General features: G+C 37.9%; 1 protein-coding gene across 1 annotated transcript in view; it reads left to right on the top strand.

Moving 5' to 3' along the window:
• Window positions 1-26067, top strand: part of THSD7A (thrombospondin type 1 domain containing 7A) — a 293162-nt gene that overhangs the window by 220107 nt on the left and 46988 nt on the right. The window contains exons 10-14 of the mRNA XM_054817889.1: window positions 3806-4040; window positions 7131-7246; window positions 10034-10166; window positions 12310-12413; window positions 22509-22703. Of these exons, the coding sequence (XP_054673864.1) occupies window positions 3806-4040; window positions 7131-7246; window positions 10034-10166; window positions 12310-12413; window positions 22509-22703 (783 nt within the window). The remainder of the gene's footprint in view (window positions 1-3805; window positions 4041-7130; window positions 7247-10033; window positions 10167-12309; window positions 12414-22508; window positions 22704-26067) is intronic.

Genomic DNA, 26067 nt, shown 5'->3' on the forward strand with positions numbered 1-26067 from the left:
CTGAAAGCATAGAATTGAGTAATTGTTTTCCCAGCAAATTGCTTATTCACCAAAGGATCAGTTTTGGAGAAGACAGGAATTTTCATGAGTTTTAACTGATTTCAGCTGAAACATGAATAAAAGCCCATGTAGTTTTGGAGCAGGGCAACCTGAATTTTCAGGCTAGACTTGCAAAGTCACCTGCCATCTCTGCGTGAATGTGAGCCGGAGGAGAGGACGTTACTGTGCTTCCCACTTTGCTCAGGAGCCCCCCCAGTTCAGATTCCTGCCTGGAGTGTGGGGTCTGGGCTTCAATTCCTATCGAGAAAGGACTTGAGGAGAGACCTCTAATCTCCCATGGGTGCACCCTAACTCCTGTCCTGTTGTATATTATAGGACAGGTCTGTTTGGTTTGTATAACTGATATGCACCAGGTGAGGAGTTGTGAATGTCTGCAGAACTGGAACAGGAGATCTGCACCGACGGGGCAGTCCTTGTTCTTAAGTTAGCAGTCTGCATGTATTGACCACATCTGTCTTCAGGAAGTGCAGTTGCCTCAAGGAGTGCCTACCTCGTTCCTAAGGCAAGGAAGAAATTAGTAACAAACACCTCACCCTCTAAATTATAAGCAGCTCTTCAGTTGCATCTGTTTTCTTCAACTTGAAGATTATTCCAGCTGTTTTGAAATGCATATGTAAAATTATATGCATTTGTAAAATGAGTGATATGAAAATGATTAATTAAAATTATCCTAAATGCTTTAAAAATGTTAAGCATTTTGAAATTTGGAAGTTATCAAGACGGTGTCACAAAAAAACCCCCCAAAACAACTTGTAAAATTCAATTCTTGAATATCTTAGAGCAAGATGCCCTACCTATTACCAGCTCCAAATCAGGCAGAAAAGCAATCTAAGCGTATGCCAATTCTGTTAAAGCATTCAAGAAAACTATCCTCATATCTCTGCTATTTTATGAGTAATATGCAAGTCCCTCTGTAAAGCTAGCCTTTCATTTCCAAGTGTGCTTTGCTTAAGTATCCAAAACCAAAAAGAAATGCTTCAGCTCCAACTGTTTTTTGTACCTTGAAATTAATATTTTTAGTACTGCCAAGCAGTTATTCACAGTCATCTAATCACGTATTATATAAAATGTATTTAGTATTGTATGTCCCTTTTTCATGTATTCTGATAAAATTAAATGTCTATTTTATTTTTTTTTTCTCTGTGATGCTCATTCATTTTTATATTCCTGTCAAGCCTGTCCTGATCTGGTGTAATGCTTTTAAAGTTGAGCAGCCCTGATCCTGTTACCCCTACGCAGATGTTATAAAGTGCATCTCTAATTGCCAGTTTTCCAACCTCTTCTGCTTTTTGTGTACTTATTTTAATTTGAGGGAGCAAGGGAATGCTGTTTTCCTGGAGAGAATGGCACACTGATTTATAAATAAATTGTATATTTTTTAGTATTACAAAGGTTTAATACTAGTGATAGTTGTTTTATTTTTCAGTAATGTTATTTCCACATTTTGTTGATTCTTTATGTAGGTTTTTTAACTACTGGTTTCATCTGAACAGAACTGGATTCCCACTGAGCTGCAGACATTCGTGCCCCAATGTTTTTCATTTACAAGTCAATGTCACTCTCATTTTTTCCCTGAATATACATTCTTGCATGGCTGTCAAAACTGAATCTAAATTGTCACTTTATTCTCAAATGCCTTAGGAACTGGTGGTTATGACATCCATTCCTGGGGAAACATTTCTTCCCACGCACCCCTCTTTAATTTATGAATTTGCTTAAATATTTCCCCCGTGTTTCTTCTTGAGCTAAGATCAGATAGAAATAATTAATTTAGTAACCTTCCTTATCTCTGCTAAATTCTCCTTTTTTTAACCCTTCTACTGGGGGAACTTCTCTAGACTCCTTCTCAAGCAGATCAATTTTCTCTCCCATGATACATAATTTGTGACTTTACTATCTTTGTTTTTGTTTTTTTTTTTTTTCTTTTTCAAAATACACTCACTTTCCAAATTTTCTTGCTTATATTCCGATCTGCTGCTGTTAGCTGGAAGATTTTTTTATTTCCTGAAGGAAACTGCTTGGGTAACTTTTGAAACATATTACACAACCATAATTTTGTTTTACCATTTGATTTTTTGATGTCTTTTTTTTTTTTTTTTTGGAAAATGCATTTGACATGTCTTGTCTTGGTGCTATGCATATTCACGTATATTTAAAGCAAATCTGATAGACTCAAGCTGCATCCATTCTGAGCCAGAACCAATTCCCTTTCAATCATTGTTTAATTACATTCACACATTTTTTTTATTTTTTATAATCCCCCTTTGCAAAACTTAAGATTAGCTTGTCTTTGGCATAACATATCAGTTAATATGATGTTTGCTGTTCCTTGGTTACATCAATATTTTTAGCTCAAAGTCAGAAGTGAAAATTATCTCTATGGAAACAATTTGAGAATTTGGATTTTGTCCTATGGTTTCACTAGAATGGCCCTTTCCTTGTGTTTGCTGCCAATCTAGACGTTCTGCAAAAGCAACTTGGGCTATAAAGTATTTTCACCGCTTGTGACACTTGACTTACTTGTATTGGAGTACTTGAAGTATTTATTGTTTCTTTGATTACATTTAGTTATTTGTTTAATTTCTCTCAACAGTGAGTGCTTAAAACCCCTTCTCCCGTGCATGTCTGTAGTGCCAGAGGTCAACCTGAAGTTCTGCGGTGGGATAGAAAGGCTAATATGCTCTCTGATATGTGCTTGGTGTGAGCACACTTTTTTCAGTGAAAAAGTATAGCTCATTTGCAGTAACTAACAAAAAGCTCTGCTTTCAGTGATCTTTCATACTGTTCTTGACTTTTAGGAAAGACTAAAATATTATTTAGATTTCCCCTGGCTTTCTATCCTCTCAAGATAGGAGTCCTACTGTTCTCATGTAGGCCATGAAGGTTTAAATTAATTCTTAAACGTAGATTCTATATGTCTAGTAACACCAGAGGTCTAGCAGACATGCTGTCTACTCACAGGGCTAGACATCTAGCAGCCTATGATCAAGTCTGGGAGGAAAGACCCCAGCCAGGGTCAACCCACCACAGACGTCTTTTCTCATGGAGGATTGGGAGGCCAGATTAGCTTTGAACTGCTTAAATATAAGGAACTGAACATCTGAAACTGGACACAACAAAGCATTGTCTGAGCTTTTCTTCACAATTATTGACACATGAATGCATTTTAATCTTTACCTGCAACAGCCTTTGTTATCTCAATCTGGACCTGAAATTGCCAGCTGTGCCAGCTTTTTTGGTAATTACGTAAAATGGATGAATATCCGCTGGGAGCTAGGACAAGAGCACAAGAGCTCCAAAAATCTTTTTAATTGATCCGTGAATTAGACATGAACAGTGGTCTCTATACATGCATAACTAGAATATTTAACTATTTCTTCTGCCTGGAGCCTTCATACCTCCTTATGTGATCTCTTGCAGTCTCTTTTAGAGAACGCCAAAATAAAAAGGCGGTAGGTTACTCCAAGCACATTAGTGTGTTATAGAAGTTATGATTATTGTACACATTTACATTTACTGTCCATGTACATTCTGTTCTGCGTAGTCTATTGACTGAAGTTTGTCAAAGTCCATATTGGGCATATGAAAAGGAGGAAAAAGGAACAACATTTCTTTCATGTAATCAAAGTGATAATATATAACTAATAACATTTCAAACTGTTGGGTTTTTTGGTTTGTTTTTTTTTTAATAAAACACTTTATTTCCTTCCACTGCATGAACTTTTGCCCTGTTTTATTGTTCCAGGAGGAATACAGTGCCCAAATAGTAGTGCCCTACAGGAAACGCGCAGCTGTAACGAACACTCTTGCACTGTGTATCATTGGCAGACCGGCCCGTGGGGACAGTGCATAGAGGATACGTCTGTCTCTGCTTTCAACTCCTCTGCCAGCTGGAACGGGGAGGCCACCTGTTCCGTGGGGATGCAGACAAGAAAGGTCATCTGTGTGAGAGTCAACGTGGGACAAGTGGGCCCAAAAAAGTAAAGATCTTAAAAAAAAATATTTTCACACTGTAATTATCTTTGGAATTTACTGCTCTATTTTTATATCACCAATGACTGCATGCAAAGACAAAAAGACTCCCATCTTTGTGTTCTCATGAGGGAACAATTAATCCTTTAAAAATACAAAACTGAAGCTACAGAAGGACTATAAAATACCTTTCTCACTATTGAATTTTATGGGTGACATTTACAGTGATGATTTTACTGACAGCTGACTGACTGCTAAATCCAGTTGGCTCCTTACCATCATCAGGTCGAGTAGAGATAAAAGTCTTGAGGCATGTGTGTGGTGTGCAGTGCAGTACCATTTCCAAGATCCTTGTGGCACGTCCAAGCAAGCAGTGCACTATATGGATTAGTGCAGTTCCATGAAAAAATACTGGGTTTGGTCTAAATACAGTACAACCCATGTAAGTGCATCTTCTCAGAAGCAGACTGAGGAGGTCAAGTATAGTACAGCTCTGACAGGGCATTAGTTTGAAACATTAGTTTGAACATTAGTTTGACAACCTTTGTAAGGGTTTTTTTCCCCATATACATGTTTTTCTGAGAGATCCCTTTGGCCCAATGATTTAATTTTGCGGTTTAATATATGACCAGGGTTAAATACAGATTAGCTGCTAGTAAAATGCATTTGATAATATCTTCGTACAGTTTGGCAGTCTGTAAATATATCCTGCTGAGGACAGATTCAAAGCTAGAAGAGCTGATAGCAGAAGTCGTTTAGAAAGTTCACGAGGCAGCTATTCTCGCACTAAATATTTGCACAGTGCCTGCCATTTGTTGCTTTATTCAGCAGTAGACTTATTCCTAATTTACTTTAAATGGAAATATGGGGAATAATGCCAGCACATTCAGTAATCTAAATTGTTGTGTATCCGCATTAAGTTGCTGTCATACCATTGTATCTTTTAGTTGGTACTCATTTTATATTTTAAAAAAACCAAACACTCTAATGATTTATCTTCCTTTTTAAATCTGCTGTTAATGTCTCTGCCTTTGATTTGACCTTAAAGTTTTGGGAGGAGGGCTGTTTTATTGTGCCATAAATGAATCCTGTGAAATGAGAAAAAAATGTCTTGGTTGATCCTTCAAATTGTCACATTAAAATCACTGAGTCATTTTTAAAGAACCAGACATTTAACATGAAAATGTAAATAGGAACCTTGTTTTAAACTCCCCTTAATAAAAAGGATTACTGTGGTATGATACAATCGATATTATTTGCCTTATCTACCTCACAAGTTATAGACTTCAGCATGTATCTCTTCTGTTTAATTTGACCTTGAGTAAGGACTGAAAAAAAATCAATACTTCGCTTTAAGCCACACATACTAAATACAAACAATATAAAAGATAGAAATGGTGTTCTAATTGAACTAATTGCCTTGCCCAAGGATCTGAAGAGGAATTGTAATGTTCAGTACTCCTGAAAGATGAAGTTCTCAGTGAAACAGTGAATATGTATAATTCAGACTTTTTATATGCATATAATTTCTGTTATTCTTTAAGGAAAAAGCCACTATAAAGCAAATATTCAACACTTTTCGGAGGCATTTTGAATTTTAACCTTACAGACAATTTCTGAAAGCGTAGTAAATGTATGTGATTGGTGGCAGATGTTTTTTTTAAAGTGTACTTGACCATGTATATTTTATGAATCACATAGAAACAAGGCACAATTTGACTTAAAAATGTAGAGAGCTTATGGAGAGGTGAAGAAGATTTGTGTTGCTGTAGCTCTAATATTTCATGGTCTTTCACATTGGTATTTTACGGGAGAAAAGAGAAAGGGTGGAGATGTCATTATAAGAGGGCACCAAGAAGTTGGTGCTAGTTCACAGTAATGGATCATACTCTGAGAAGTTTATGTGAATTGGCAGGAAAATGCAGAGACAACCGATGGCAATCATGAACTAACAAGTGTTATTGCTGAAGAACATGTTCCCGTAAAGCTGCAACTCAACTTTTCTTCTCCTTTCCCCCTGCTTCTCCTCCCACACTGACACAGGCGTAGCTCTCCACTGACCAGGGAGACCACGTTTGCTTGGTAGTTCATCGTTAGACTTGCCTGTGCTCCCTTCAGCCTGGCAAGAAAGATGCCTTGCACAAGCCAAGCTTCCCCAGCTGATCCAATTCAAATATAAAACTGGTCTCTCATCTCTGGTCCAAGATGCTCAGCAGCCACAAGAGGCCAAGCTAGACATAGTAACGTTTTTCTGCAGTGAGCCAAAAGCTCTAAAATATAGATGTGATGTTTTTCTTACCACTTTATGTAATCCTTTGACAGTTCACATTCTGTGCACTTTTAGGGCGATAGTAATTTTAAAATTATTTTAAAGATTTGCAGTGCTTCTGCAAGAGTTATTGCATCATTCTGAAAACAAGTATTGCAGCATAAAGAGTTGTTTGTCCTTGAAATGATAGCAACACAGAATGGGGGAAAATTACTTGGGTTAATGAGTCCCATATGTGGCAGTCCAATAACCCCTTTTGTATGCTGATCAAGCCTCTTCCTAAAACAAGGAAGGTTTTCTGTCCTTACTGACAGTCTTTCACAGTCTCATTGATCTGACAGTTTCAAACCCTTTTCTGGTTTCTGTCATAATCATGGCCAACTTATACCTATTTGTTCCTGGGTTAGCAGGGTTATTTAGTTTAAATATGCCTCCTTCCAGAGTTTATGTTTCTGGTAAATTTATGAAGAGCTAAAAATGTATTATGCTAAGCTTAACTAGATGGCTTTTCTTCATAATCATTTGGAAGCTTGAAAATAACACACAAAAGGCAAAATCTGGAATGGTGAGTGAGGAATCATGATTTTTTTTTTTTTTTTTTTTTTTTTTAGTTAAATCCCCAGGTGTAGAATGCACCGGGTTTGGCTGGCTTTCACCAGCTACATTTAAATTCTAACAGTTTTTATTTCTGAGCTCAGTCCTGGTGAATTCTGGGCAACTAGCACTCCCCTCATGTGCCTGCAGGCATTCAGTATCTCTTGCGCTTCACAACTTCACTGCAGAATGATTGTTTATTTGATAATACTTCTTTTTCGGGTTTGTTTTTTAGATGCCCTGAGAGCCTCCGACCAGAAACAGTGAGACCATGTCTGCTTCCCTGTAGGAAGGACTGTATTGTGACTCCATTCAGTGACTGGACATTGTGTCCTTCTTCATGTCAAGAAGGTAATTTCATCCATTGTGTATTACTAGACAGACAGTAAAAAAAAAAGGGAGTTAGACTAGCAGTCACTTTTGGTAGAATCCTTATACGCATCTTCTGACAGACGACAATGTAATAGCTGGTAGAGCAGCTGCAAGGAGGACATAGTATTTTTGCTGAATAGAACAGTTATTTCTGTCCATTTTCTATAAGCATGTGTTTGGTTTGGGGTTTTTTTTCACATTTTGCCTACTTTTATGTTGCAAACTCCCATTTGCATTTCCCGCTGATAAAGAGATAACTAGTCACAGAGCAGACACGTAACTCTTAGTGTAAGACCAAAACAGATACTAGCACAATTGTAGAAACTGTATTTGAATTTATCAGGGAGTGTAGTGACAGGACAAGGGGTAATGGGTTTAAGCTGAAGGAGGGTCGATTTAGATTAGATGTTAGAAAGAAATTCCTTACTGTTAGAGTGGTGAGGCACTGGAAGAGGTTGCCCAGAGAGGTTGTGGATGCCCCATCCCTGGAAGTGTTCAAGGCCAGGTTGGATGAGGCTTTGGGCAACGTGGTCTAGTGGAGGGTGTCCCTGCCCATGGCAGGGGGGTTGGAACTAGATGATCTTTAAGGTCCCTTGCAACCCAAACCATTCTACGTTTCTATGAATTGTCAGATTATAAAATGGCCAAATTTGGTCTTTGGAAGTCATCAGAACTTTCTGCTCATCAGAAAACCTGAAGCTCTATATACTCAGAGATAGATAGATAGATAGATAGATAGATATGCATTTGTATATAATTTTGGCTGATTTCTACTACTCCAAGGAAAATTGAAGGAAAGTTAATAAAAATCAGCAGACTTTAAGTTGATGTTAATGGTCTGATTTAAGCATACATTGCAATACTATTTTAGTACAGTTGACAAAGCTCTTAAGAAAGCTCTTAAAAAAAGCGTAGGTTTGAATTTTTATTACATTGAAATTGTACATAAATTTAAAGTGATGACTGGCTTAATATGCCCACATTTATCTGCCTTGTCTCTTTTTTAAGCTTAACAGGAGGTATTTTCCTAATATGTACTATTACAGACAGTCTGTAATACCCCGAGTTCCACAGGGTGCTAATCCCTGTATGGTGGTTACTCACAGCTACGTTATTATCAGAACGTAAGATATTACATCAAGTGTATGCGCTTCAAATGTCACGGTCAATTCTTTATGCTTTATAAAGGACACAAGCATAAAGCTATTTTTGCAGTAATTTCTATTAGTGCTTAGTGCATTCTAACGAACACAAAAAGGGTTGGGAAGATTAAATTTATAAACTTTGAAAAAGAACAGAGAAGACCATTGAATCTGAATCCATGAAATAGTTTTTTATTATTACTGTGTTATTTTACAGTGATATTGATGGTTCTTTCTGAAATATTTTTGTTGGGGCAGATCATCTTCGACAAAAATGCCATCCTCTTCGGTTTTTATTTCTGTGGGTTATAAGAAAGGTCTTGATGCAATGAACATATCTTCATGAATACTGACTCCAAACTAGCACATATGCTGCTAAAACCCAGTATATTTGTGAACCAGTAGAGGTCTTTTGTCTATTTACTGAGTCAAACTCTTTTTATACTACACAAACAATTTTTATTTCATGGGTTTTACCCATTTGTGTCAGCAAGTTGGTCAGCAGCTTTGCTGGGCTGCACGTCTGTCTTGCCCCTTGTGCCAGCTCCTGGCATCTCCTGGAGCTGATTGACTCGGGAGTGGAGGGTTTCCTCTGCGTTGAAAAGCAGCCAGGTGGTGGAGAGCCACCGCCGGGATTCTCCTAACGCTTGCTCCTAATTACAATTGTTTGGCCGTGGTCCAGCACGCTTCTGTGTTCAGACAAGCTGCAGCTGCTGTAATCACCCACCCAAAGCTGATATCAACCCAGTCAGCCAAATGTCTGTGCTGCAGCTCTTTGGGAAAAAAAAAAAAAGAAAAAAAAATCCAAGAATTTTACCTAACAATATTAGTGGAGTAGGTATTGCTATGGAATTATATAGATTTGTAGCTTTTCTCTTAATTTTCTGCCTGAAGAACAGATATCTGAAGATAACTGGAATCAAAATTCCTACAGGAACTATTTTCTGTTTATCATTAATAATGAATGACTATAATAATTAAAAACTGTAAACTGTAAATTAATTCCAGAGTGGGAAATAAAACTTCACATTTAAATGTAAAGCATGCTCTTTTGGAATATTTTCTGTGTATCTAGATAGGGTAATGCCAGTCCCAGGTGGGAAATGAGGATATAGGCAGCAGAATTAAAGTTTGGTGTGGAGAGAACAAAGACTGTAAATTAAATTTGTTATATTCCTGGCTGTGGAGATAAGGAAAAGACAAGCAGATTTTTTGACTGAGTCATTTACTGAATGGAAAAATTGTGAAATATAATAATTTCTTTCCATTAATATCTGTTTCTGGTTTTGCATGCAAATGATGAGGACAAATTTACGCTTTGAAACAGTAAAGTGTAGTAGCAAACTGAACTGGTTTAATTTTCGTTCACATGAACTGTGCATTTAGTTCAGCTGTATATTCGTTTGTGCAGTATTGCTACTATTTCTGCTTAGTTCTGCTTCCTGGCCTTTAACTGAGATTAAAGTGTTTTGTCTGTTAGGCTAAATTTTCTGCTTATGGACAAAATAGCACATCACTGTTATAGCTATAGACTCAAATACTTGTTATGTTCAATTTTATTTTTCCCCTAATTACTGTCATCCCTATGTAGTAGCAGAGAAACAAGCTGTTCTGCTCTTTGCAGGAGGTGTCACAGTAAAAAAGCAGTCTCGTCATCGAGTCATCATCCAGCTCCCCGCCAACGGTGGTCGTGAGTGCCCGGACTCCTTGTTTGAGGAAAAGGAATGTGAAGCTTCTCCTGTCTGCTATAGCTACAGGTAGTCTAAATCAACCAGAGACGGCTCAGACATGATTTTTTCAACTTGCACTACCTCAAAAGCTTGTTGAATTCCACTTCTTAAGATAAATAGGTTACATAACTAAATCAAGGTTTCAGAACAGATATGTAGTCTCAGTTGGGCCCATAGCAAATCACTAGTTCATTTTACTCCAGTTCTTTTGCAGGAACATTGCAACTACTAAGAATTACTTTCCAGGATAAATCTTTCTCAGCAACTATTTTGAAATTCTATACTATTAAAACCATCTTCCTTTCTAAATTATCCAAAGCACTGAAATGCAGCCTCATCTGAGTTCTGCTGCCGTGCTTTGTCATCCTTCCATCCCCCGTCAGCCCTGAGATAATCTACGGTTTATGTTGCTAGGGAGTGGTAGATGAGGTGATTTAAATTTCATGACACAAACTAATACTAAAAACATTTTTTTGTATATTTCCTTTAGCATCTTTCTGACCTATACACATGCTGTGACAGATGGACTCACACACTGAGCTTGGCTCATGCCTTAGTTTACGTACTGGCTTGCGGAGGCAAGTTACAATGAAACTTGAGGTGCAAACCATTGAGATAATTTTAAATATGAGAGCAGCCAATGGTTTGAGCTGTGGATGTAGCATTTTCCCCACACACTGAGTAATTCAGAAAACTGTGGATTATTTCAGAGATGTTACAGCCACCAGACTTGCCTGGATTTGTTATGTTTAAGGTGTAGGGTATTCTCCAGCACTAGAAAGGAACTTTGTAAAATTTTTGTAGTAGTTTATATTAATGATAGGATAGAATAATTTAAGCAGCACAATATTGCATTTCTTATCAAAGTTTTTTGCAAGTTCTTTTTGTCTGTGTTTTAGTTTGATATGATCTGGGCCCATATTCACGTTGTGTTGGATCTCTTGATTGGCTCCACATTTGTAAGGTGCTGTCATTCAGCTACTCGAGACCCCAGGTGCTCTGGAATTGCCTGAGGCATGCTCACAGTCACTTAAACCCACTGTCCCAATGCTTTGCTGTAGCTGGGGTCCCTTTTTTGCTTCTGATTTCTCCTTCTGGGATATTATTTGAAGATGACACTTAGCAAAGGAATTTGTTTGTTGCGAAAACTTTACCCTTGTAATCATATAATCTGAAATTTGAGAAAACAAAGCAAAAATCCTAAGACTTTCCTTGCCTGATCTTTGTAACTCCAAGACTTGTTTGTGCTTTCAAGCAAGGCAGAATTTCTCCATTTGTTGTTGTGTTGCAAGGCATGCCTAAGGGAAGGCAAGAAAAGACCTAAGGAAGAGGAAAGAAGGAAAAGAGAAAAAATGCACTAACACCTGTATATGACAGTATTGGGAGTGTCTTTTGGCAGTAAATACTGTGTGAACCAGAAATCAACCCTGGAGTCTTATCTCTGGAGTGTATTTGGGAAACTTCAACACATCTTTGCTTCACTGAGATAAGGGGAAAAAAGAAAGGAAGGAAGGGAAAGGAAGAGAGGAGGTTTATTAGGGCGTGCTAGTATTTAAAACTCATCCTTATTTAATGGTTCCATGTTGTTTTTATGAGATGTTAGTGTCACTCCTCTAAATCCACTTTTCAAATTTTATTATGTCATCTTGCTGACTGGTAAAATACTCTGAGCATGCCAGATATAAATCCATAGCAAAGGGGTTCTTCTGTTAAATTGGGTATTCAAGTCATATCATTTTATTATTTTCTATGGTATTCTTTTTTGAAATTTCTTTCTCACATCTTGTGTAAGTGTGTGTTAATGCTTTGTATTAATGTATAATCCTATTTTGGTTTGTATTCACTATGTATTTGTTAGGTAGTGTTAATGTGTCTTTGTACTTTGAAATCCTTGAAAATAGATATGGTTTGCTTTCTCTTCCCTCCTCCACCTCCTCCTTCCTTCCCTGTGTTCTTAATGGCCTAATCTTAAAAGGAGCAAAAACGTTAACAGGAAAGAGGGAAAAGTTTACCGTATTGTTACTGTTGTGAATTGGCTGTGACTAGTTAGTAATAATAAGCAATAGAGTACGGTGGCTTCTAATGCTATCTAGCAGTTATGCTGCCTCAGCTTTGATTGCTACAAGTTCAGATGGATTGTTTGAAGTTGATTGCTTCCCCCTTATTTCAGGTGGAAGACCCACAAGTGGCGCCGGTGCCAGCTAGTACCATGGTATGTGCGCCAAGACAGTCCAGGAGCACATGAGACTTGTGGACCTGGGCTACAAGCAAGAGGTTAGACCCTTTGTTTCTGTCATTTATTCCTCAGGAATCTATAGCCGCACTGGTGTGGGAAATGCCTAAAATTTTAGTCATTATAACCTAATATTAATTTTATCTATCTTTATGTGCATCAGCAAAGGAAAATACTGAATCCTAGCATAGTAGGGTGCATCCTAACTGGTATTTGTGAAATGTTTTATTCATAAAATATCAATATTAATTTATTTTTAAGTATAGATACCACATTAGTGACTAAATTGATGTTATTGTTTGCTCAGTTTGTTTCACCACCCTTACCTGATTTAAGTTTTCAGAAGTATTTGTGGAAAGTATGTTTTCAAAAAGAAAAAAAAAAGGGATGGGTGACTTTACATCTTTTTTCGAAAAAGGTTGTGTAAATTCACTTGTGAAAATGTGACATTTTTCATGTGGCAAGGATGTGAAGACATGTTTCTGGGTATATCCATTAGACCGAATATAAGACATTTGCTCCCTGTAAGTGTTTGTTTGAAAATTTAGGATCAGAGAACCCTATAATAATTTTGAGTTGGAAGGATGCTCTGGAGGTCCCTTGGTCCAACCTTCCACCCAGAGCAGGGCCAGGTTCAAAGTTAGATCCCACCCACCCAGACTAGAGCAGGTTGCTCAGGGCCATGTCTCAACTGGAATATCTCCCAGGATGGAGACCCTACAGCCTCTCTGGGCATTTGCTCCAGTGCTTGTTGCGTCTAGCACTGCTTTTTTTTTTTTTTTTTCCTCCAGAATAGCTAAGCCAAAATTTCCCTTGCTGCAATTTGTGTCTGTGGCCCCTTATCCTTCCACTATGTATCACTGAGAACAGTCTGGCTCTTGCTTTTCTATACCCTCAAATTAGGTAGTTGTAGAGGGCAATGAGAGCATGAAAGATGGAGGACTTTGCATTCAGTGTTAAAGTTCAGTGCCAGCCCATTTCTCCAGGCTGTCGATGTCCTCTGAATGGCAGCTCTACCCTCCAGGTAGGTATTGATGGCTTCTCTCAAACTGGCACTGTCCCCAAACTTGCTGAGGATGCTTTCTGTACAGGTTGTTAGAGATGCTAAACAGAATTTGCCCTGGAATTAACCACTCAGGTGCAGCACTCTTAACCAGCTGCTGGTTGGACTTCAAAACCAGTGACCCTTCAAATCCAGTGATTCAGATATTTTTCCGCCATTTCTTTCTGATAACAAATAATTTTAGCATCCCTATCCAGCTTTACTGTCACTTGTCTTCATAGAGAGTTTTGTGGACTTGACAGAACTATGTATGTGTGACTGGTAAATATAGTCAGGAGATGGTTTTTAGGTGCATTAAATAAATTCAGTATGAAAATAATTGCAGTTCCTACTTACTGTGTTACAGTAATTGAATTGTTTTGAACTACTAGTCAACCCTGAATTCCAGGAAGGTTTTTTCTTTTGCTGTTTCTGGTGCAAACTCCTATCCATTAAAACAATAATGGCTCGGCAGATTGTGGAATTCCTGAGCAAGGACACTGCTAACTGCAGAAGTCGCATGTTCTGGTCATTAACTTCCTTGCAGTATTAGAGTAGGTTATGGTATACTAAAAAAAGTCCTAGAGTAAATCTTAAGCTAGTAACTCCTACCAGTTACTCAGAAAGTGTTACAGGAGATCAATTTAGAGCTTACCACAGAATGAAACCAGAAGGTATTGCCTGCTAATACAAAAGACTTCTGGCTTTAATTCTTTCAAAGATCTAGCACTAATGCAGTCTATTTCTAGCAGCTCTGGAAGATACATTCAGATTACACACTGAGAAAATAAGATTTCTGTCTTTGACAGTAGGAGTTCAGATCGTACAAAATGTTGTCTTCTATACTTGCATGGTCATACCTAAATCTCTTGACTTTGCTTCAAAGTCAGTTAATAAAGATAGCTAACTTTATTGCATGCAAATTGTTTTTTATTATTCTTGTATGACATAAGACTTTCCTTTTTTAAAAATGTAATTTCAATCACGTGCAGTACACACACATGCAGAGTAATATGTTATTTTGGAACTATTGGGCATACAGTTTTCAAATCTGGTAAAATAGACTGGCAGAATTTCCCTCTGGTAACACACAGAGTTTGGTCTTGCAAAGGATGATGTATTGAAGCAGTAGTCTTGTTCCTACAAGTAAATATAATGGAAGTAGCTCTCTAGTGTAATGTGGTCAAGTGGTAGGATGAACAATCGTTAATTAAGAACCCTGGGAGCAGCTAAGCCTGAAAAAAGCAGGTGGTTTTGGTAGAATTGTGTAAATGTTTCTGAGATCAACTGTTAGAAAGGGGAGATTTTTATTTGCTCTTGCTTTTTATTAAGTCTATCCAATGTATAAATTTTATTGTAGAACTCACCAAGTTATTTAAGTTGGATAACCAAAGATTATTTGTTCCTCAGTCCAAGTATCTAAATAGGAATCTAAATATTGTCTAGCCTGTTGCAGTGGTGAAAGTTACAGGCATTAAAGACAGAGCTTTTTTTGGCCCAACATTTTTCCCATGATATAAATTATGCAAATTAACATAAAATGTAAGTTTCAAACACAGGTACATTATGCATCATGTCTCAGTGGTTTAATACCTGATAATGTATGGAATATATCTTTTACTTCTGTGCTCAGTAATGTAAATTGGTATTTGGTAGGAGCTAAAGAAACTAGTACAGCTTTTCTTTAGATTGAGAAAAGTAAAATATTTTCTGTTTTCTTGAACACTTTCATAATGAATGTGACTTGGAATTAATAGTTGAATTTTTGCACGAAAGTAACTTTCACTTTGGAAAGCATAATTCTGTAATTCTAGAGATGTATGGTTGAAGTTTTATTTACTTCGCACCTCAGAAAATTGCATTTTGAACATTAATAGTGTGTTTTATTTGTTTTACATGGGTTGTCTCCTACACAGAGCATTAACATATTCTCTTTCCCCTCTTCCATTTAAAATGCTTCCATGAAAATGGCCATGTGTGAATTTTCAGTGGTGCACATTATTTTGTTTGGTCCCTTGCACAAGAGTTGATTGAATGCAAGGTGCTCACTGAAGGGAGGCTGACCTGAAAGCAAGCACCTGGCTGGCTGAGCTCTGCCCGGGACAGTATTAGAAAGATTTCACCAGTTTCTGAAGGAAGACTCCGGAAGAGGGTTTGTCCCCTCTCCCTGCTAATTCATGGCTCCCTCCTGCGGACTTGGCTTGTGAATAAAGTTTCTACAGGCTATGGAAAACTTTGCATAACAGTATGTTACTAAAAGTTCTGCACTATAAATAATTTCTTTGAAGATTATTTTGTGATGTAGATATAGAAAAGACTAAGCTACTACTTTGCAAGCCTTTTTAAGCACCCCAAAATCAGGAAATGCTAAACACTGAAATGTGAAATACATTTGGTATAACATTCTGATACTGCATTTATAATGTAGTACTGGAATAAAGGTATTTTGAACAGATCATTTAACTATTCGTTGGTGATTTCTGTTCAAATGTTTACCATACTGTGAAAATGTAGACATAGCAGCATTTCTTTTTTGATTGAAGAGTTATCTCTCAAATGTCTAATGCTCATGGATGCAGAAATCACACATTCATTCATCTGTTTGCGGTGATTCACTTTTGATGACAAAGTAAAACAATAATCTTATAGAAGTAATCTCAGCCCTGTGGTTTCCTGTGGATTGTCCTTTCATTTTGTATCGATACTCAGTAGAGCAAGTAATTGCATTCTTCTACATGAAAACAGTTCTCAGTTGCTCTTTTTCAGTGCAAAGGGACGTTGCCAATGCTATTACTTTGTCCCATTTCTAACCTGATTGCCTACACACACTGTGACGCGTATGTATCAGCAAATGTGTTAAGTAAGAAAAAATAGGAATGTACACCAGGGAAAAGGCACATCTGACTATGCATTTATTAGTGGTTTATTTTGAACAAAATAGTCTACATTGTTCATGTTTTAGTTACAAAGATAATTAAATCTGAAGGAAAAACTGTTAGAAATCATTAAAAATGACTGGTTAGGTGTCTGATCTTAAGTGTCTATGAGTAACTAGAGCATATGCACACCTTGCTTTATATCACAGCTTTACATTTCCATTCTTTAGCTTTTTTATGACATTGGTCTTCCTTGGCAGAAGAGATACTTGGGTGAATCATAAAGTTTAGAATTGTGATTCATTGTTAAAGACAGCTCTGTTTCTAGCTGTCTTGTATAATGAAGGTTTTGTTACAAATCATGTCAGTTTAAATGAACATGCCACAAAATCAGAACGTGGGTCAATGCAGAGGAAAGAGAATAAAAGGGTTTGGTGTTTTTTTGTTTTAAGAACAGACGTATTTTTTAGAATTTTTTAAAGAAAACAGTTCATTAATTATTCTTGAAAATGACGGACAGGTATTTATATTTAAATCTAAGTATAGTAACATAGCATTTAATACCCGAGCAGCAAATTCATTGCTGTAGTCATGAACCTTAGTTGAACAAGACAGATAGTCTTGACAATTGTGTTGAATTTCTGTGATGAATGAAAATTTGCAATCATATCACTGGTAAAATGCCTTTTAACAGTGGATAAGCAGGGCAGGAATGTATTATAGAATTGCAGTAACTTAAGACTTCCAACTGTCTCTTGTTCAAAACCCTCAAGAGAGGATATTATGAGTGCATCAGCAAGGAGTTGAAACTTCCTATCCAGCAGGATCAGGAAATGTAGAGAAAAGCCGTATTTTACTGCAACAGCATTTATGTTGTGTTTATTTTCATAAGCTGTTTCTCAGTTAAGAAGAGTAAATTGACCAGATGTCTTGATGAGTCACCTGAAACCCAGGAGGGAGAGACACGGAGTATTGGCAAATACAAAATACCAAAAAAATACAAAAACTAGAACAAGAGAGTAAATGCTTCATAAAGACAGGCTGCTAGTATTTGATGGGGATGTGCACTATAAAACTCACTGTGAGGAGAACCTGCTCCAGCTAGGGCGAGCTGAGAGATACTACTTTGTATTCTTAAGGCTGACATTTATTAGGCACATAGATAACTCCAAAGTAGTGGTCTGGTTAGTGAGACAGATTAATGTATGAAGTTTGAAATGGTGAACAACTTAGGCAAGTATGTGTTATGTTATGCTCATATCTTAAAAAAAAAATCTGTGTCAGTAAACCTTGGTTCCAGTGACTTCTGATGGAACTTAAAAGTTCAAATCCCTTTTGAATTGTATAGGAAAGCCTAGGAAACTTACTTACTAAAAAGGCTTGTTTTGCCGGTAGCTTCTGCAGATTTAAGTAGGGCTTGTTGGATTGCATCCCAATGCTAGTGAACAGGACATGTAGCAGATGAGAAACTCGAGTGCCTGAACTGCAATAGCCTAATCACATCATGATGTATATGGATGGATGCACATGGTAAGGGCTATCCCAGTGACCGAAAAGAGATTTGCAAAAGCATGCAGAGCCTGCAGTCCTTGCCACCATAAATCTTACTCAGAGTTTTGTAGGAGGAATGGGATGAAAATTGTGAAATCTGTCAGCATATTCTGTAATAACAAGAGGAAGGTTATTTGTAAAATTTAAGCAGAAGCTTAAGTAACCTGGCTGTCAGAGAAAATATCTGAATAGCTGTCCTTAATGTCGCTGGGAATTGGCCATTATTGAGCCGATCCCGAGCTCTCGCTATTCTTCATTCTCAGGGCGTATGTAGAGTTATTTGAAAGACAGTTGAGCGGAGGAATTGGAGGAAGCTTCCCAGGATAGCCATGAGCACATGAGGAGGCCTTGCGGGCTTGTTTGAGAAGCTTGGAGGCAGAACTGTGGTCAAAAGCCCTTTCCTCTCGCTGTGGCTGTGCAGGGAGGGACAACAGCCTCCCTCTCTGGGCATCGCTTATGGGGGCTTGTGGGCATTTCATGCCCTCATTGAAAGCACAAGAAAGGAGATAAAATCATGAAGGAGTGCTCCTCCTTCATGGAGCTGTAAACTACTATTTTAATGTCATCAAGACTTAACAGATGAGAGTACCCTATTGCCTGGTTGGTATTTTAGTCACTGCAAAGGACAACCAGCAGGTTCAGGTTTTGTACTGAAGTAAGAATTTGGACAACTGTGGTCAAGAGCAGTATTTAAATGAGAAATTAATTTTTTATTGACAAAACAAGACCCAAAATCTCCAGGCAACTTTATTTGGCAGCAATACGTTGTTACTCTCTGGCGTGTAAAGAACGCTCAGGCTTGTATTTTCACAATGTTATTGGCACATGCTCCTGATTAAGATACTTTGTGATAGAAACATTTCATCATGCAGTGTCTAGTCCGCCGTGTCCCACAGAAAAAGAAATAAACATAGATGAAATCATAGCCTAGGCAGCATTGATAGTAGGTGTAAGAAAAGTTAGTGTGCTGAAATAATTCTTGCCTTTGTAGAAATGAAAGATAATATTTTTGTTGTTAAAAATACTTAACAATATAAAAATGGTATCACAAGCATTTTGTAAAACAGAGGACATAGCAAATGTTCATTCATAAAATACTTTAAATTTTAGGTGTAGGGGTCACTGAATCGCACATTGCAGTGAAATCTTAGTGAAGTATACTGATGATGGTAACACTGGCACGGTTTTTACATAAACCCACACATAACAAGACTTCTTAAAACACAGTCTTAGTGTTTCGTTATGCTAACAACAAATATATTAGCCTATAGTCCTCTGTGGCTTGGTGGAAACAATGCTATCAGATAAAGTTTTAATTACATCAAAGTCCCTTGTCTAGAAAATTTAGACTGCCGTTTATTTCACACCTTTCTTCTGGGAGATAGTAATTGTTAAATACCAATACAATTTTGTAAGTGAATGGTTTCCATGTTAAATTTGATTTTTCTGTTAGCTGTACTCCTGTTTTATGTTTTCAATTAACAATTACTTGGGCCTAATTCAGTAATAGAAGAACCATGCTCTTTCCACTTACTACTAATGTCTGTAATAAATATAACGTGGTTCTATAGGCAAAATAATTAGTCTAGCAGTGCATGGCTTTATAGTAGTTGAAGACACTTCTCTGTATAGTGAGTTAATCATCAATCTCAGTGACTTTTACAGAATATAATTAAAGAACCATGGGCTTGATCAGAGAGGCAGGGGATGACTTTGTCCAAATTAGGTTGTGAGTGGAAAAAGTAACTCCACTAACAATAAGATCATTTCAGATATCAGGAAAGACATTTACCTGGCCAAAATAATGTATTAATGGCATATATACAGTTGTCAAAATCCCTGCTTTAAGTAATGGAAAAATACCCACTCTTCAACAGTCACAAGGAGTATAAACCCTTCAAAATGATACTTGAATCTGTAGAATAACATTAGGAAAATGGAATGTAGAGTGAATCATCCAAGTCTTGCCAACTAGAAATAACATGAATAGTTATGGACAGGCACTGTGAAAATTAAGATTCAGGAACTGATTTAGTATGCCAAGCTGTCCTCTAATTTGTGTTGTTATTAAGGTGAAATATTTAGGTCTCAGGAATGAAGAGTTTTCCTGCTTTGATTGCTACAGTACAATTGACAGTTAATCTGGAAAAAACCCTAAAGTGTTAATCCTCAGGGGAGCTTCTCACCTGGGTCTGCTTGATGTAAATTAGACACACTAATATGAGTCTGAAAAAATTTATGACAGAGTGGATATCTGCCCACAGAGTAATGTTTAATAACCAAGAAAGATGAGGGAATGAATATTGGCTTTAGAAAAACTGAGTTTATCTAGAAAGAAAGAATGTTCTTCAATGGACAATGTTTATGGCTTATCAAAGGACTAGGTGGAGAGGCAGTATCTAAAATGGGTATTAAACTTTTGAAGAAGGTTATTAAAAGTTAGTGGGTTAATCTGTGGACTGTCTTTTAGCCCTTGCCTAGATATAGTTTTCATTGCTAAAAATGATGGCCTATATCTCCCTGAGAACACAGTGAAGATAATGCCATTAGTTTTGCTGATGCATGCACATGCCAAGGTCAAACTCAAGACAGAGGATTTAGATTTGACCTCTGAATTTCCACATGGCAGAACTAGTCTTGTTTTTACCTCAGGGAAACCAATATGTGTTATTAGCAGAGAAGAGTTTCTTGCAAGAATCCAAAACCATAACCTAGGCTCGTATTGGAAGACAATGATTTGACTTTTGATTTTCCAAAATATTTGTCTAATTTTAGAAATCCCATAGTAGGTACAGTTAACACATCTTTAAAATAGTTGTTGTATGGCTTTTCAATTTTTAGATATTTGGTTTTGCTCATTGAATCACTGTAATTATATCTGAAGAAAAATGTGTTTCTTCATGTAAACTACACCAATAATAATAGGATTTGACAGAATAATTGTATTAGACAATGTACAGCTGGTCTGTCCCCCAATAAGCACAACTTAATGCAGTACTGAGCCTATTACAAACAGTGCTGGCAGCCCTGCTCCAAAGGGCAGTCAAGGATCAGGGAAGTTGTTTGCTTAGCATTTCTGGAAAAACAAACCTCCCTCCCTTTCACAGTGTTTTACCACAGACATGTGGCAAAAACAATTCACCTGGGACCTTTGGATATGTTTTAGTAGGCACACAGGCTTGAAATGGACCATGTGGGTCATAAAGTTCAGCTTCCTACAGTCATCATGAGGTAGAAATTTAGTTTAGAACTGTCAGATGAAAAAGCTTTTTTTTAGAAATCATAGGTCACTAAACCTTTACAATTACCTTACAAAAATCTAAAAGAAAAAAACAAACCAGCTTTCCAAGTTTCCTCACATATTCTTCCTTCTTCCTCCAGGAGGAAGTAGTCACTCACAGCTAGTTTTCTGTTTTATTTTGAAACTTTGCATTCAAACCCCATTTTTCTCCAACAGTTGAACATGATTATGCCATAATAGTTTGGTTGGTAAAATTTACATATTTTTTTTTTCAATTCACATACCAATAAAGCAATTATTGTCAGTACAATTGAAGTACTGTGCTTAAATTATGGAGTGGAGTGTAACATAAAACATGATATTCCCTCATAGGTATACAGAATGATATATTGTGTTCGGATGCAATGTTACTGTGACAATTGGTGACCCAAATTACTTTCACAGTCATTATGAGATACTGCATATACTGTGTGCTGTCAGGTGCCAAGAAGCATAAATATGATTCTATTGTGTAAACAAGCAACTAGAAATTTCCAATCTTGTTACTGTGTAATAAGTTTTATGTTGTTTTAGGCAAGGAAATAAAATGAGATTTACTGAGGTTTAGGTTAGAATAATAGGTAAGCAATCATGTTAAAAAAAAAAATTATCCATGAGGAATAATAATAGAGCATTGTGAAAGACTATATTAATGAAACAGCCCTATTCTTTGTAAATTGTTATGTTCCAACTTCTTCCTTTTCTGCCACCTGAAGTTTTCTTAAGAAAACTTTTTTTTTTTCCTTATAAGCAAGAAGCTTTTATTCAGGATATGTCTATCTTGTTATAAACTGTTGTACCCCTGTTGAGTGATACTCCATCCCTAGCAAACATGCTTTGTCCTTCAACCCTTTTTCAAGACTGAAATTTGCTGAGGAACATCAGCAGTACTGTTTTGGGTAGTTAAGTGGTATCCAGAACTCAAATATGTTTCTAAATTTTATGTCTGTCCCTTTGTCTAAAATATATGCTGCTGATACAACTTTGTAGCTTATAGAAAGTTCAGCTACTTAAAATGGCATTGCAGGTTTTTTTTAATGTCTGAGTTATAGGCTATATCTGTAGGGATAATGATAATGTGAAAAGTGGTATAACAGGTGTGGATAACATGATGCAACCTTTATAATATTTACAGTCTTACAGTCTGTAAGACTTTTTTTTTTTCCTAATAATTCCTGACAAATAGAAATTTAAATGGAATATCAAAAAAGTCAGAAATGTCAAATGTATTAATTCAAGATATAACTGATTGCAAATATTAGGTTGTTGTATAACTATTCTGGGCTTTCCATGTGATTTTGTGGTAGAATATTGTAGACTTACGAAGTTGAATAGAGACATTCATGAAAAAACTGCTGAATTAAATGCCATCTCTTTTTGCTTCCAGCAATTACTTGTCGCAGACAAGACGGAGGACAGGCTGACATCAGTGAGTGCCTTAAATACTCTGGCCCATTACCATCCTTAACACAGACATGCCAGATTCCCTGCCAAGATGACTGTCAGTTTACCAACTGGTCAAAGTTTTCTTCCTGTAATGGGGACTGTGGAGGAGTCAGGACAAGAAAACGCACTCTTGTCGGTAAGAGTAACAAGAGAAATAATACATCTTTTATCAGTTATTGCTACTGTTTTGATTAAAACCTGTTGTTCTGAGGTTCCCCTATGACAAGCAAGCAGTGTTTGTCATCGTGGCAGAAAGCAGACCCGATGTCACTGTCATGCTCTATATACTGTTGGAACAAAAAAAATAACCCCTCAGGAGAACAAACTCCTGCCATATGTGTCACATTCTTGATCATGGGGAAGTGGCTAGAGAGAAGATGCGAGAACAGAGGCAGCCAGGGTTTCTTCTGAATGGAGTGCACGCAGTAAACTGCAAAGCAAACCATTTCTTTTTTTGGCAGGCAAGGCAGCATTGGCTGTAGTTCCAGCAAGGTGAAAAATTTAAAGCACCATAATTAACCAACAATCTGATCCAATCCAAGGAAATAAAATAAAAAAATCTTTACCTGCATTTGTGTTGAACCCTGTGTTACCTTTTCATCAAAAGGGGCACAATGGTTTGCTATTTAAAAGGTTTTCATATCATGCTTATTCTGAATCCTGATTCTGCAACCTGCTTCTGTGCACAAAGAGGTCAGGAAAGTTGCTGGCTTACGGTTTATCGTTTGTACTGAATTATGTCTTTGAGATTATCTATTTGCGCTAAGCATTTAACAAATATAAGAGACACACCTTTGTGGTTACACTCTCAAGCACTTTCTCTGAGTTATAGCTTCAAATAGAAAAATACTTTTTTCACAAGTGTGGTGGGTTGACCCTGGCTGGAGGCCAGGTGCCCACCAGAGCCGCTCTATCACTCCCCTCATTCACCAAACAGGGGAGAAAAGGCATAACGAAATGCTTGTGGGTCGAGATAAGGGCAGGGAGAGATCACTCACTAATTATTGTCACGAGCAAAACAGACTGAACTTAGAGAGGGAATTCATCTAATTTATTACCAAGCAAAACAGAGTAGAGGAATGAGAAATAAAATCAACTCTTAAAACACCTCCCCCCCCCACCCCTCCCATCTTCCCGGGCTCAACTTCACTCCCGGCTTCAACCTCTGCCCCCCTCAGCAGCACAGGGGGACAGGGAATGGGGGTTACGGTCAGTTCATCACATGTTGTTTCTGCCGCTTCTTCATCCTCGGGGGAGGACTCCTCTCATCGTTCCCCTGCTCCAGCATGGAGTCCCTCTCACAGGGTGCAGACCTTCAGGAGCAAACTGCTCCAGTGTGGGTCCCCCACAGGGTCACAAGTCCTGCCAGCAAACCTGCTCTGGTGTGGGCTCCCCTCTGCACGGGTCCACCAGTCCAGCCAGGAGCTTGCTCCAGCGTGGGCTTCCCACGGGCCACAGCCTCCTTCAGGTGCCTCCACCTGCTCCGGCGTGGGGTCCTCCACGGGCTGCAGGTGGAATCTCTACACCTCCTCATCCTTCCTCCATGGGCTGCAGGGGGACAGCCTGCTTCACCATGGCCTTCACCACGGGCTGCAGGGGGATCTCTGCTCCGGCGCCTGGAGCACCTCCTGCCCCTCCTTCTGCACTGACCTTGGTGTCTGCAGAGTTTCTTACATCTTCTCACTCCTCTCTCCGGCTGCAAAAGCTCTCTCTAACTTGGTTTTTTTTCCCTTCTTAAATATGTTATCACAGAGGCGCTGATTGGCTTGGCCTTGGCCAGCGGCGGGCCCGTCTTAGAGCCGGCTGGCATTGGCTCTGTCAGACACAGGGGGAGCTTCTAGCAGCTTCTCACAGAAGCCACCCCTATAGCCCCCCCCGCTACCAAAACCTTGCCACATAAACCCAACACAACAAGCGCTTTTTTTTTTTTCCCCCCTCCTTAAACTTCATTTGACTGACAGTTTTCAGGCAGATACTGGACAATTTAGTGAATGTCAAAAAGGATATAACTCACAAACACTAGCTGATTCGTTTAATGGTGTAGGTAGTGTGAGGCACTCAGAGATGTCCAGAAGAACTTTGCTTTCTTCTGGGGAAGGAAAACTCTTCTCTTCACATCACTCTCAAATCACTTTCAGTCCCAAACAAGGTTAAACAATTTTAATTTTACTAAGACACAAAAATAGATTTGGAAAACTGCTAATGAAACCCAGAGTGGCTGCAGACCCTGTTAATGATTTGCATTTTCTTGGTTTATGTGCATTTTCTCAGCTAAGAGTTTAGGTCTGCAATTTGTTTTAATTCCTCAGCAACCATGATTCTGTGCACAAGCTGTATCTTGCCAGCATTGTCTAATCAGATTGAATTCTCACCAGATCGAATTGGGTCTGTTTTCTTTGTTTTTATTTTTGGGTTTGTTTTTTTGTTTCACACTGATCTGTAATTGAGAAAAAAATTCTTGTTCAAATTCCCCCGGAGCTTCCAATAGAAAACCTTTTAATAGAAAATCTAGTGCAAGTGGATTTTTTTTTTTTTTTAAATTGATGACAGACCAATCAATAATCATCTCTCCTTAACAAGTTCAGGTGTAAACCCACTCACATTCCTTTCCTTTTACTACTTCTGGTCTTGGCTACACCAGGACTTCCATCTCAGATGGTGTTTTGGTGCATTAGAATTACTATGGCAGCTGAGTACTTTTCAGCCTTAAGCTTTGGTTTACGTCTTTTGAACTTCTTAGCTGGAGTTTTGTAATGTCAGATTTATGATTAAGCCAGTCCTTTCCCTGGCTGAATGTTTGCCCTCCAAGTTCTTTGTCTTCTCTGTTCTTCCATTGCCTTCGTCCAGCAGCTCAGATCACCGCATGAGGCAATATGTTGCTTAATTTTCTGCCTTATTTCTTGACATAACTAAAAATGCTCTTTTGTGGGAGTTTTTCCTCTTCATTAGGCAGAGTCTTTTTCTGTCTTGTGATTCTGTTACTTTGTGTCCCTTGAAAACTCTTGAATTTTTAGTTAACAGAAAAAAAAAATTTCCAGTGATGTCCAACCCTTTGCCGCAAACTTTTCCTTGTTCCATGTGACGGACACCCTTCTGCTTTGAAACATTTTTTTCTTCAACTTCTTTTTAATCTGCTCTTTTATTTTTTCAGCATGAAATGAAGAGGGAAACAACCATGCTCTGCTTCTAAATTATAACTGAAATCTCAAGAGTGAGACTTGGCCTCTGTCACAGCACTATTTGCCAATTAGTCTGTATTGTCTGTGGCGGAGGAAAGGTACCTAAGGGGGGTGCACATTAGCAGCCTCAGAAAGAATGTGATAGGATCCAAACGCTACCCCTGCTCCATCCCCCTGTAAATCAGAAAAACCATGGACGGTGAATAATTCATGATCTTCAAGAAGGCTCACTGTGACTGTTTTATAACTCCAGTGAACTTTATGCCGTTTGCTTCCACAAGGGGGAAAAAGCCCTGACTAACAATTTTTTTTTATTTTAAA

This window comes from Grus americana, chromosome 2, assembly GCF_028858705.1.
Source record: "Grus americana isolate bGruAme1 chromosome 2, bGruAme1.mat, whole genome shotgun sequence".
In the NCBI taxonomy this organism is placed as follows: domain Eukaryota; kingdom Metazoa; phylum Chordata; class Aves; order Gruiformes; family Gruidae; genus Grus; species Grus americana.